Source organism: Pristis pectinata, chromosome 4, assembly GCF_009764475.1.
Source record: "Pristis pectinata isolate sPriPec2 chromosome 4, sPriPec2.1.pri, whole genome shotgun sequence".
NCBI lineage: Eukaryota > Metazoa > Chordata > Chondrichthyes > Rhinopristiformes > Pristidae > Pristis > Pristis pectinata.
Genome location: NC_067408.1, coordinates 60,977,648 through 60,990,784, shown reverse-complemented (window position 1 = coordinate 60,990,784; position 13,137 = coordinate 60,977,648). Strand labels below are relative to the sequence as shown.

General features: G+C 43.5%; 1 protein-coding gene across 2 annotated transcripts in view; it reads left to right on the top strand.

The window, feature by feature from the left end:
- The first annotated feature begins 411 nt into the window (after window positions 1–411).
- Window positions 412–13,137, top strand: part of LOC127569915 (coagulation factor X-like) — a 39,400-nt gene continuing 26,674 nt past the window's right edge. The window contains exons 1-3 of one of the 2 annotated variants that reach the window (XM_052014972.1): window positions 412–703; window positions 821–948; window positions 9,562–9,586. In XM_052014972.1, coding sequence (XP_051870932.1) covers window positions 625–703; window positions 821–948; window positions 9,562–9,586 — 232 coding nt within the window. In that variant the 5' untranslated portion in view covers window positions 412–624. Of the gene's footprint in view, window positions 704–820; window positions 982–9,561; window positions 9,587–13,137 lie in introns of both variants that reach the window. The other variant, XM_052014971.1, reaches the window with a different exon arrangement.

Sequence of the window (13,137 nt, the reverse complement as noted above, 5' to 3'; positions counted from 1 at the left end):
TGTGCTATCACCTCCCTTTTTCAGTCCTGTTTCAATATCTAGGCCAGAGTTACTACTTGGAGGGAAGAGCAAACCCTGAGGCCATCAAAAGGAGGCAGACAAGAAAATAATCAAGCAGGGCATTCAGAAGAAACCTCTTGAACCAGAGAGTAGTGCATGTGTGAATCTGATTCTGAAAATGGCTCAAGTGAATTCTTTGGACACATTTAAGAAGAAAGTAGACATGCACCTGAGGGAAAAGGTACTAGAGGGTAAGGTTGGTAGATTTGGACAAGGACAGATTGGAAGAGGTATGACGGGAGCACAGCTTGAACAGAGTGTACTGTGTTTATTCTAGGTATTGTCATTGCCTGGTCAGTTGCCTCCAGACTGGAGTGTGCTCAATGCTGCATTTAGTTAATTTAACAGAGGAGGTGATCTCTACCCCACTCCTTGCTTATTATTTGGACCTAATTACTTTTCAGAGAACTATACAAAGTAATGCGGTAAATGTGAGCTCAGAGTAATGTCCATTGGATGTAATAACTGACTGCAAAAATAAACAACCCCCAGTAAGATCAGATACTGGACTTTAAACCTTCCTGCACAGTCTAGCTTTAGGAGAGAGTGAAGCTGGAGGGTTTTATGGGGACTTTATCCACAATGGCTTGGCTTCTGGGGTTCGTCCTCTCATCACTTGTTCCCACAGAGGCAAATCAACAAGGTTTGTCTCACACGGGGTGTGCAGCTAACTTACAGTGTGGTCACTTTTGGTGCATTAGCTATTTACTTTGTCGATAAAAGTATTGGCTTTAAGAAATAACACCAAATATCCTCTCAGTCTTCCTCCCCAGTAATGCTGCCCATGGACTTTTGAGCAGACAGAAACGTAAGAATTTCTTGCTGGAGGAGCTCAGACCAGGCAACTTGGAGCGAGAGTGCAGAGAGGAGCAGTGTGACTTCGAGGAGGTGAGGGAAGTGTTTGAGAACAACGAGGAGGCGGTGAGTAAACTCACTCCACGTCACAATCCTCCTTTCATGGTTCATATTCACCAGCAGGGAAAGGCAGTAGGGTACCTTGCAGAGGCTAGGGCACTGGGATGGCGCTGGGCTTCCGAATTGACTGCATTCCACACAGCAGAGCGCAGTCAGTTAATGATTTAAAGCTAAAACCATTATTAATGAAAGTTAAACCAATTCATTTAAAAACCAACATCAATATATCTGCAGCAGCTTGCTTAATTTAATAAGGTCCTTAATGCTTTAAGCTTTAATCTATCTGTGTTTAATTTTCTCTTAACTTTAATGATTACAGCTGTGGAGGGGGTCATTCATCCATTGTGCCCTACTGGGCTAGATTAAAGGTTCTCACTCAAATTGAGCCTTCTGCTGCCCATATGACTTTAAATATCCACTTTAGTTTATTTATTCACTTATCTTGTAAAGGCTACCCTGGACTCTGTTCTCTACAGCTACTCACAACCATTTCCCAATCTCTCTCTTAAAATATGCTAATTTTTCATTCCTTCCTTTCTTCATTCACTCCGTACCCTCTGGTTCTCAATTCACTACACAGTAGATATGCTTTTTTTAAAACTCATTCAAGCGTGTGGGTTTCGCAGGCTGAGCCAGCATTTAATTGCCCATCCTTAACTACCTTTGAGAAGATGGTGGTGAGCTGCCTTCTTGAACCACTGCAGTACTTGAGGTGTGAGTATACCCACAATGCTGTTAAGAAGAGACTTTCAGGGTTTTGGCCCAGCAATGGTGAAGGAATGGGAATATATTTCCAAATCAGGATGGTGTGTAGCTTGGAGAATAACTTCCAGGCAGTGGTGTTCCCATGCTTTTGCTGCCCTTGTCCTCCTAGCTGGTAGAGGTCGTGGCTTTGGAAAGTGCTGTTTAAGGAGTCTTGGTGAGTTACTGCAGTGCATCCTGTAGATGGTACAAACTGCTGCTACTGTGCATCAGTAGTGGAGTGAGTGAATGGTTGATGATGGGGTGTCTATCAAGTGGGCTGATATGTCCTGTATGGCGTCGAGCTTCTTGCGTGTAGTTGAAGCTGCACTCACCCAGACAAGTGGAGAGTATTTCACCACACTCCTGACTTGAGCCTTGTAGATGGTGGACAGACTTTGGGGAGTTAAGAGGCGAGTTACTCATCACAAGATTCCTAGACCCTGACTCCAGAGGCAAGGCCTAGGTAACTAGGTGTGACATTTTCAGAACCCACAACGTGCCTCCCCAGGCTCCTTTTGGAGGCTGAGATCATGAGTATTAGTGGACACTGGTCCCATATTGGGGCTATAGAGTGGCTGGAGGTTGGAATGGGGGAGGGGAAAGCAGAAGCAACCATCGGGGACCACCATATGGGAAGAGTGGAATGAGCACTAGTGATGTTAGTGAGGGAAGGATCAGGATCAGAACCCTCATTGAATTGTGTATTGGGGTGGGATGGTCCAGACTGACAGGACAGAGAGGAACCCAGGATTAGAACAGACAGAGGTCCTGTCGGGAGTTCAGCCACCAACATTACCAACACGGATGATGTTGGTGGCTGAACTCCAGACAAGACTTGGGAAGGCAGATTCAATAGGACGATGGGATAGGAAACCAAGAGAATCCAAGAGGTGGGGCAGGGGCATTGAGGGTTGTCATCATTAATAAGTTGGGAGGGGGGTGGAGTGTGGACTGAGACAATCATCAGGATATTGGGACAGAATAATGGGAAAGATCAGTGATATGGGGGATATCCAGGATGGGCTGAATCCATATGACAGACATTATCAGGGACCTGGAAGATCAATAGGATGGGAAAATCTAGGATTAGGATAATTAATGGGATGGGGTTCAGGGACCAGGAGAATTAATGGATCAGCAACCAGAAAAATTAGTATGATGGTGGGGTGAGGGAATCAGAGACTGGAAGGAATCAATGCAAGGGTGTAATGGAGTCAGAAAGATCCAATGGGACAGGGATTGAGCACCAGCAGAATGAATGAAATGATAATTCAGGGATGTGAAGAATCAAATGGATGGGCAATCATCAACAGGAAGGAATCAATAGTATTGGGGGATAATGCATCAGGAGAAATGATCATATGGGAGGAATTGTGGACCAAGAGAATCAATGGGATGGAGGGAAAGAAAGACAGGATTAAATGGAATGTGAGATCAAGGATGGGGAGAATGAATGGAATGCAGGAACTGGGCAGAGGAACAATCAATGGGATAGTCAGATTAGGGACCAGGAGAAACAATGGGAAGGGAAGGTCAGAGACACGTAGAACTGGAATGGAGCGATCCGTGACTGGGATAATCAAAGAGATGGAAGGATCATTGGGCAGGAGATCATTGGGGTAGGGATCAGGGACCAGCAGAATCAAAGGGATGGGAGCTATGTGACAGGGAGAATCAATGAAATTGGGAGAATCAGTGAGGTGTGATTTATTAGGAATTGGGAGTCAGTGGGATGAGTGAAATTGGTCACTGAGATAATCATTGGAATTGGGTGTCGAAGACTGGAAGCATCAGTGGGATGGTGAGCAATGGGGACTAGGAGAATCAATTGGATGGAGATGGAGACTGGGAGAAATAAAGGAAGCAGAAATCAGGGATCAATGGGATAAGGTATAGAAAATCAGGAGAGTTAATGTCATAGACATAGGGAACTAAGAGGGAAACATTATGTTAGGGTTCAAGGACAGGGCAAATCAAAGGGATGGGGTTGGAGACTGGGAGAATTAGTGGGATGGGAATCAGGCACCAGTATAATCCTTGGGAATGAATGATCTGGAATCAAGACAATCAAAGTGGTGGTAAGATCAGAAATAAAGAGAAACAATGAGATGGGGTGGGAGAAATTAGGAACTAGGATAAACAATGGGATTGTGTGGTGGTATGGGAGAATGAATTGGTTGGGAGCATTCAGTATTGGGGAATAAATGGGATGGATAAATAGAGGACCAAAAAAAATCAATAGGATGGATGGAGGGTGGCACAGTAGCGTAGTGGTTAGCGTGACGCTATTACAGCACCAGCTATCGGGGCTCGATTCCCATCGCTGTCTGTAAGGAGTTTGTGCGTTCTCCTGTGTCTGCATGGGTTTCCTCCGGGTGCTCCGGTTTCCTCCCACATTGCAAAGACGTACGGGTAGGTTAATATGGGTTTAAAATGGGCAGCGCGGACTCGTTGGGCCGGTAGGGCCTGTTACCACGCTGTAAATAAAATTTTTTTAATTTAATTAGGGACAGGGAAGGAATCAATGGGACTGGGGAATTGAGAAGAAACAGAATCAATGGAATGGAAGATTCTGGAAATGGTAGAGGGAGAATCAATGGAATGACAGTTCAGATATTGGGACAATCAATGGGAGGGGATTGGGGTGTGGAGAATTGATGGCATGAGGTTTGGGGATTGAGGGAATCAATGGGATGGGAATTGTATTCCAGGAGAATCAATGGGTCAGCAGGATCCTGGATCGAGAAAATCAATGGAAAGGAGGGATCAGGTCCCAGAAGAGTCAACAGAATGCAGGATTCTGTACTGGAAATATCAATGTAACGGGAGAATCTGAAATATGGAGGATCAATGGGATGGGGAATCAGGGAGATGGAAGGATCTGGAACTGATAGAATCAACAGCTTGAGAAAATGTAGAAGTGGGAGAATCACAGGGACGGGGAACACGAAGTATCATTAGAATGGAAGCTCTGGAATTGGGAGTGTCAATACAATGGGGAAATCAGGGACCAGAGTCAGGGAGAATCATTGGGATGGGATAAGGAGCTGGGAGAATGGTATTTCAGGGATCAGGAGAATGAATGGGATGGTGATATTAAGAACAGGGAAGATTGAATGCAACATAGGATCCGAGGGCCAGAGAACTGATGGGAATGCAAGGATCAGAGACTGTGAGAATCAACGGGATGAAGGTTTTGATACTGTGAGAATTATCGAGGTGGTGGTTTAGAGAATGCAGGAATGAATGGATGGGAGAACTTGAAACTAGGAGAATCAATGGAATAGGGAATGGGGGACCAGAAGGAATCAATGGGATGTGGAGGAATTTATTCCGGAACATACAATGATATTGGGGGAATAGGCAATCAGGAGAATCAACGGGATGGGAGGAGCTGGTATTCAGAGAATCAAAGGGATGGAGAATCAAAATGATGGGAGGATCTGGGACTGAGAAAACCAATAGAATGGCAGGATTGAAGACTAAGGGAATCAAATAGATAGATCAGGGTTTGGGAGATCAATGGGATAGGTACTGTGGGACAGAAAATCATTGAGAATGAGGAGATCAGGGACTAGGGTATTTGGATCAAACAGAATTAATGGAATGGGGGACATCAGGGATTGGAGAGAATTAATAGGATGCGGGAATCAGGGACTGGGAGACTCAATGTAATGTGAGGAATTGGGAACCAGCGGGATCCCATTGAATCTCCCAATCCCTGATCTGCATCACATTGCTTCTCCCCAATCTGAGCTCACCATCAATTCTTCCAGTCCCTGATTCTCATCCCATTGATTCTGCAATAAAATTGGGGAAATAACTATCAGTTCTGGGAGTTGACTGATTGTGGAGTGGGTGCTGGTGGGTGGGAGAGGGAAAGATGGTAGGCAGAGATAAAGAATGAACTTACTTGGCAGTGTCTTTGTCTGGGGGTGCATCGTAAAACTTTGATTTCCTGCCCTGAGATAGTCATAGAATCATACAGCACAGAAACAGGCCCTTCAGCCCAATTGGTCCATGCTGACCAAGGTGCCCATCCAAGCTAGTCCCATTTGCCAATGTTTGGCCCATAACCTGAACCTTTCCTATCCATGCACCTGTTCAACTGCCTTGTAAAAGTTGTTATTTTACCTGCCTCAACCACTTCCTCTGGCATCTCATTCCACATACATACCACCCATTGTGTAAAAATGTTACCCCTCAAGTTCCTATTAAATCTTTCCCCTCCCACCTTAAACCTATACGCTCTAGTTCTTGATACCCCAACCCTGGTAAAAAAGACGGAGCATTCACCCTATCTATGTCCCTCATGATTTTATACACAAAGTGGTCCATATTTCTCTACCATGCTCTAAGATGAGTTTTGAAAGGGGACCGACTTCACCCTGTGCACCCTAGCATTGAAAGGGCAACATGACTCAGAGGACCCAGGCACAAATCCAGCATGAGATGAAATGTCCCGGATGTTCCTACTACCATGTCTCAATCCAGATAAAAGAGATTTGTACTTGCACAACACTGAAGGAAACAGCATCATGCAAAAGAACTTCCTATTTACCTTATCATTACCCCCCACATTTGACCACCTGTTTTCATAAAAATAAACCCTGACTTCTCCAGCATTTCCAGTTTCATCTCCCAGTTTCATCTTTCCTGTACTCTCACTCTATGGCTTGACATCTTTCCTAAAGAATGGTAATCAAGTGGAAGGAATGGCTGTTTGATTGTAACTGAAGGGAAGATCATGTCTTGCGAAGGGAAGATCATGTCTCACAAGCTTGATAGGGTTCTTTGAGGAGGTGACCAGGAATATTGACGAGGGTAGTGCAGTAGATGTGGTCTACATGGATTTTAGTAAGGCGTTTGACAAGGTTCCACATGGTAGGCTTCTTCAGAAGGTCAGAGGCCAAGGGATCCAGGGAAGCTTGGCCGTGTGGATTCAGAATTAGCTTGCCTGTAGAAAGCAAAGGGTTGTGGTGGAGGGAGAGCATTCAGATTGGAGGGCTGTGACTAGTGGTGTCCCACAAGGATCGGTTCTGTGACCTCTACTTTTCATGATATTTATTAACGACTTGGATGGGGGGTAGAAGGGTGGGTTAGCAAGTTTGCAGACGAAACAAAGGTTGGTGGTGTTGTGGATAGTGTGGAGGACTGTTGAAGCTTGCAGAAGAATATTGATAGGATGCAGAGCTGGGCTGACAAGTGACAGATGGAGTTCAATCCAGAGAAGTGTGAGATGGTACACTTTGGAAGGACAAACTCCAAGGCAGAGTACAAGGTTAATGGCAGGATTCTGGGCAGTGTGGAGGAGCAGAGGGATCTGGGGGTTCATATCCACAGATCACTGAAAGTTGCCTCACAGGTGGATAGGGTAGTTAAGAAAGCTTATGGGATGTTAGCTTTCATAAGTCATGGGATGGGGTTTAAGAGCCGCAAAGTAATGTTGCAGCTTTACAAAACTCTGGTTAGACCACACTTGGAGTACTGTGTCCAGTTCTGGTTGCCTCATTATAGGAAGGATGTGGAGGCATTGGAAAGGGTGCAGAAGAGATTTACCAGGATGCTGCCTGGATTGGAGAGTATGGATTACGAGGAGAGGCTAAGGGAGCTAGGGCTTTACTCTTTGGAGAGAAGGAGGATGAGAGGAGATGTGATAGAGGTGTACAAAATATTAAGAGGAATAGATAAAGTGGACAGCCAGCGCCTCTTTCCCAGGGCACCAATGCTCAATACAAGAGGGCATGGCTTTAAAGTAATGGGTGGGAAGTTCAAGAAAGATATCAGAGGGAGGTTTTTCACTCAGAGAGTGGTTGGTGCATGGAATGCGCTGCATGGGTTAGTGGTGGAGGCAGATACATTGGTCAAGTTCAAGAGATTGTTAGATAAGCATATGGAGGAATTTAAAATAAGGGGATATGTGGGAGGAAGGGGTTAGATAGTCTTAGGCGTGGTTTAAAGGTCAGCACAACATTGTGGGCCGAAGGGCCTGTATTGTACTGTATTGTTCTATGGTTCTCTGGTTCTCTGGAAACACTGGAGCATAAAGACTCCATTGATAGGACTGGGGGAGATGGACAGGGGGTCAGATACTTTCATGAAAATTACACATAACAGATTCTCAAATGCACTATTCACAAACAGGAACAGCACTAAGGAAGTGTATCCTGTCTTAGTTTCTCAGGGTTGAGGATTGTGTGTGAACCCATGCACATCTGTTTGTCTGAGTCTGAATGCTCATATATCCCTCTGTGTGTGTGTGTGTGTGTGTGTGTGTGTGTGTGTGTGTGTGTGTGTTTGTGTGTGTGTGTGTGTGTATGAGTGCATGTGTATTTGCATATTTGTATGTATGAGCATATATATGTGTTTTAGGTGTGTACTTGTATGTGTGCACCTGTTTATGTATATATGTGCATGCATGCATTTGTGTGTGCAAGCTGCATGTTTGGACTTCTGTTGTGAATCTGTGTGCATGTGTGCCTGTGAGGGTATGATTGTGCGTAGATGTATGTATGTATCTGTGTACCTGTTTGTGTACGCATGTACTTGTAAGAGTCTACCTATGTATGAATGTGCATGTGCATCAAACTCTTTCCCTTTACTCCTTCTCTGAAGACCAACTACAGGTGTACCCAGAGTCCTTCTGCTTGAGGTGCTATTGTCAGTTAAACCAGAACAATAAAACAGGCAATTTTGAAGGGATAACTCATGAAGTGATTGCAGCAATGACAAGAAACATTAGCTTCTGGCTTGCAAAATAAGATGTCAACAATAGAAATAACCAACCAGAAACATTTCCTTGGTCCACAATCCCTCTGATTCTCTCTCCACACTGTCGCTACTCACTTAAGCCCCAAAAAGTACTTGGACTTCTGCAGCCAATACAGTGGGACCTCAGATGCCCAGAATATATCCAAGATTAAATATGTTGAGCTGTTTCACAGGCTCCAAGATAAAGATCTCAAGGCTGTGTGTGCTTTGTCATCTCCATCCAGATAGAGTCCTGAGAGACAAAATATAGCCTAATATCTGAATTGCGCCTTAGTCAACAATTTGTATTATGTTAGCATTACTTCTTTGTTTTTATACTCCATTTCTGCACAGTATGGTTAAAATCAGACCCAAAGGGCTTTTACTACTTTGAAGGTTTGAGCCTGTGAACCCTTGTGTCTCCCTGCTCCTCTATTCCAGGAGTGCTGGAATCTGCAGAAGAATCTGCTTCCTTTAATCTTCACAGTTTTCATACATCCAGTAACGTCATACAGAACGGATACCCGTATAAAACTGACTGTTAACTCAGTCTTACAACCAGGTTACCAGGACATTCTCAACAGACCAAAGCGTTGATAGTGTGAAAAGCCCTTTAATGATCTGCAATAAAGCCAGAAAGCCTATTATAACCCCAGTAGGCAATTGTTTGGGGACTGGCATTCAGCACACAGTGCTTACAATGGTCTTGCAGTTATCAATCAAACAGCCACCCTGTGATCAACTATACCTTAAACTTGCCAATGCCAAGTTTAAGGTATAGGCACTTGCATGATGATTGGGTTTGCAGTACATACATGGTCTACTACCAGTTTAGAAACCAGTTTGTCTGGAAGGTTAACACTGTGTCAGAAGGTTCATGTTCTCACTCAAGATTCATATTGTTTTTGAAAAAGACGTGAATGAAATCAAAAACTTACGTAAGTGCCGCTATTAAGCTAAGAGAAAGTACTTGCTGACAAATCTTACCATCAAACATCAGACATATAAAGGAAATCTGGATATTAATGGCAAAACCATTCACCAAGATATTACTTCCTTACATACTGTGACACTGTTTTTTTTCCTCTCTAGTGGAAGTTCTTCAGGACTTACATGGGTGAGTGACTTAGTTATTTAACTCATCGAGACTTCACATAAAAGGTATTGATAACTGTAACGGGTATCAGGGCCTTGGAGAGAACACAGAAGTAATTTATTAAGTACTAGTGATGAAGGTTGTTAGTAACTTGAAGAGTAAAGACGCTGAAATTGCTTTCCTTAAATCAGAGTATGTTAAATGAGATTTAAAGAGGTTTTCAAAATTATGGAGGGTTTTGATACAACACAGAGAAATTGATTCCACTTACCAGAGGGTCAATAACCAAAGGACGCAGGTCTAAGATAATAGGCAAGTGTATCTGATATGGGTTTGGGAAAAATGTTTTTATCTACTGAGCTGTTAAGATTTGGAATCCACTACCTGAAACAATGATTGGAGGACATTCACTAGTGACCTTCAAAAGAAAATTAGATAGATAATGAAGAGAAAACAGTTATAGGCCAACATAGAAAGGTGGAGGTGAAAATGATTAATTGGAAAACTTTTCCAAAAAGCCAGCAGAGGAACATCTACTCTGCTGCATTCTACAACCGTGATATGGTTCTTCTTATCCATGATCCCAGTCTTAGGACTTCCAACATCCATTTGGGTGAGTGACTTAGTTATCGAGTTAAATAACAGTTCTGAGAAAATTCTTGGCCAATGTTCACAATTTCCAGATTTTACCCACTCCAATTCCACAGCTGTTGCACCCGTCCACCTCACACCACATGCGTTAACTGTGATCAACAGTCCTACTGCAAACATTTGTATATTGCTAAGGGATACTGCTACTGAAAAAACATCATAACACCCAATTTTTAATAGCATATGAAATCAAAAAGCTGCAGATGCTGGAAATCAGAAACAGAAATAGAAAATACTGTTAAAACTCAGCAGGTCATGGACCATCTGTGGAAAGAGAACCAGCTAACATTTCAGATGAGGGATCTTTCATCAGATGTGAGAAAGAGAAATAAGTTAGCCTAGGTAGCAATGAAATGTGGGTGAAACCAAGTGACTTGCTTTGATAGAGTGAAGGTAGGTACCAGGTGGAGTACACTACTATGGCTATGTAATTTGTCACTGCTGTGGTTCTGATATACTGGGACATGCCCAGTGGGCCAGTCTATACACACAAGAGGAAAAGAAATAAGTATTTTCTGATTTTAAAACCTGACTCAATCACAAACCTAATCCTATCCTTTACCGTAACTCTAACCACCAGCCTGGAAATTTCAGTTTTGCTTTGTCAGTGATCATTTTGTATACAAAATAGAGTGAAGAAGATTCAACCAAACATCTCTGCTTTCGTAAACTAACACAACTTTCTTACTAACTTCAAAAACAGGAAGGTTATAATTAAAAATCTATAATTGTGATTAGGTAGTTAAGTTTGCTTCATTGACATTAATCAAGGAATTGTAGTGATTTTCAATGCAGAGATTATTGGTATTGGTATTGGTTTATTATTGTCACTTGTACCGAGGTACAGTGAAAAACTTGTCTCATAAACTGATCGTACAGGTAAATTCATTACACAGTGCAGTTACATTGGGTTAGTACGGAGTGAATTGATGTAGTACAGTTATAAACAATAACAGTACAGAGTAAAGTGTCACAGCTACAGAGAAAGTGCAGTGCAATAAGGTGCAAGGTCACAACAAGGTAGATCGTGAGGTCATAGTCCATCTCATTATATAAGGGAACCGTTCAATAGTCTTATCACAGCGAGGTAGAAGCTGTCTTTAAGTCTGGTGGTACGTGCCTTCAGGCTCCTGTATCTTCTACCTGATGGAAGAAGAGAGAAGAGAGAATGTCCCGGGTGGTTGAGGTCTTTGATTATGCTGGCTGCTTCACCAAGACAGCAAGAGCCCAAGGAGGAGAGGCTGGTGTCCGTGAAGCGCTGGGCTGTATCCACAGCTCTCTGCAGCTTGCTGCAGTCCTGGGCAGAGCGGTTGCCATACCAAGCCATGATACATCCAGATAGGATGCTTTCTATGGTGCATTGGTAAAAGTTGGTGAGAGTCAAAGGGGACAAACCAAATTTCTTTAGCCTCCTGAGGAAGTAGAGGTGCTGGTGAGCTTTCTTGGCCGTGGCATCTACGTGATTTGACCAGGACAGGCTGTTGGTGATGTTCACTTCCAGGAACTTGAAGCTCTCAATCCTCTCTACCTCAGCACCATTGATGTAGACAGTGGCATGTACACCGCCCCCTTTCCTGTTTTGTTGACATTGAGGGAAAGGTTGTTGTCATGACACCATTCCACTAAGCTCTCTATCTCCTTCCTGTACTCTGACTCATCGCTGTTTGAGATACAGCCTACAACAGTGGTATCATCTACAAACTTGTAGATGAAGTTAGAGCAGAATCTGGCCACACAGTCATGAGTGTACAGGGAGTAGAGTAGAGGGCTGAGGACACAGCCTTGTTGGGCACCAGTGATAAGAATAATCGTGCCAGAGGTATTGCTGCCTATCCTCACTGATTGCGGTCTGTTTGTTAGAAAGTCAAGGATCCAGTTACAGAGGGAGGTGTTGAGTCCTAGGTCTCGGAGTTCGGTGACAAGCTTGCTTGGGATTATTGTATTGAAAGCAGAGATGTAATCAATAAACAATAGTCTAACGTATGTGTCTTTACTGTCCAGATGCTCCAGAGCCGAGTGTAGGGCCAGGGAGATGGCATCGACTGTAGACCTGTTTCGCCGATAGGCCCATTGTGTCCGTGTAGGCTCTTGCTAGACCAATTCATATCCCATTAAACAATGTTTTCCCCATCGGCCTGCTTCAATGTAAAACTCAGTTCTCTGATCCACTCTCACTGTAGCTATGTGTATATCCAAAATTAATCCTGCTGCCTCACCCTCTTGTAATCTCTGCATCAGTCCCAATATCCCACTGCTCTCTTTTTTTCTACTTATTCATCCATGGAATGTGGGCATTTCAGCAAGACTATTGTCCATCATGAAGAGTGGTGAAGGTGTGAATGGTCAAGCTGGCAAATGGACTGCCAATCAAGTGGGCAAGTTTGACCTAAATTGTGTCTAGTTTCTAACGTTATGTTAAAATAACATTCATCTAGACAAATGGGGAGTCAAGAGGTGAGTCACTTGCTGAAGAACACCCAGCCTCTGACCTACTCTCTTGTCATCATGGGGAATTTGGTGATGATATTCCTTTGAACATCAAGGAGAGGTAGATAACTCTCCAGCATTTGTTTTTTATTTATAGGACATGTGGGAGTTCAGTATTTAATAGCCAAGATATCCTGAATGGGCAGGGAGAACAGCCAGAGGTCATGGTACATATTGGTAACAACGACATAGGTAGGGAAAGGAATGAGGTCCTGAAAAAAGACTATAAAGAATTAGGAAGGAAGTTGAGAAGCAGGACCTCAAAGGTAGTAATTTCCGGATTACTGCCTGTGCTAAGTGACAGTGGGTATAGGAACAGAATGAGGAGGAGGTTCAATGCATAGTTGAGGGATTGGAGTAAGGAGCACGGATTCAGTTTTCTGGATCATTGGGGCCTCTTTTGGGGCAGGTATGACCTGTTCAAAGAGGATGGA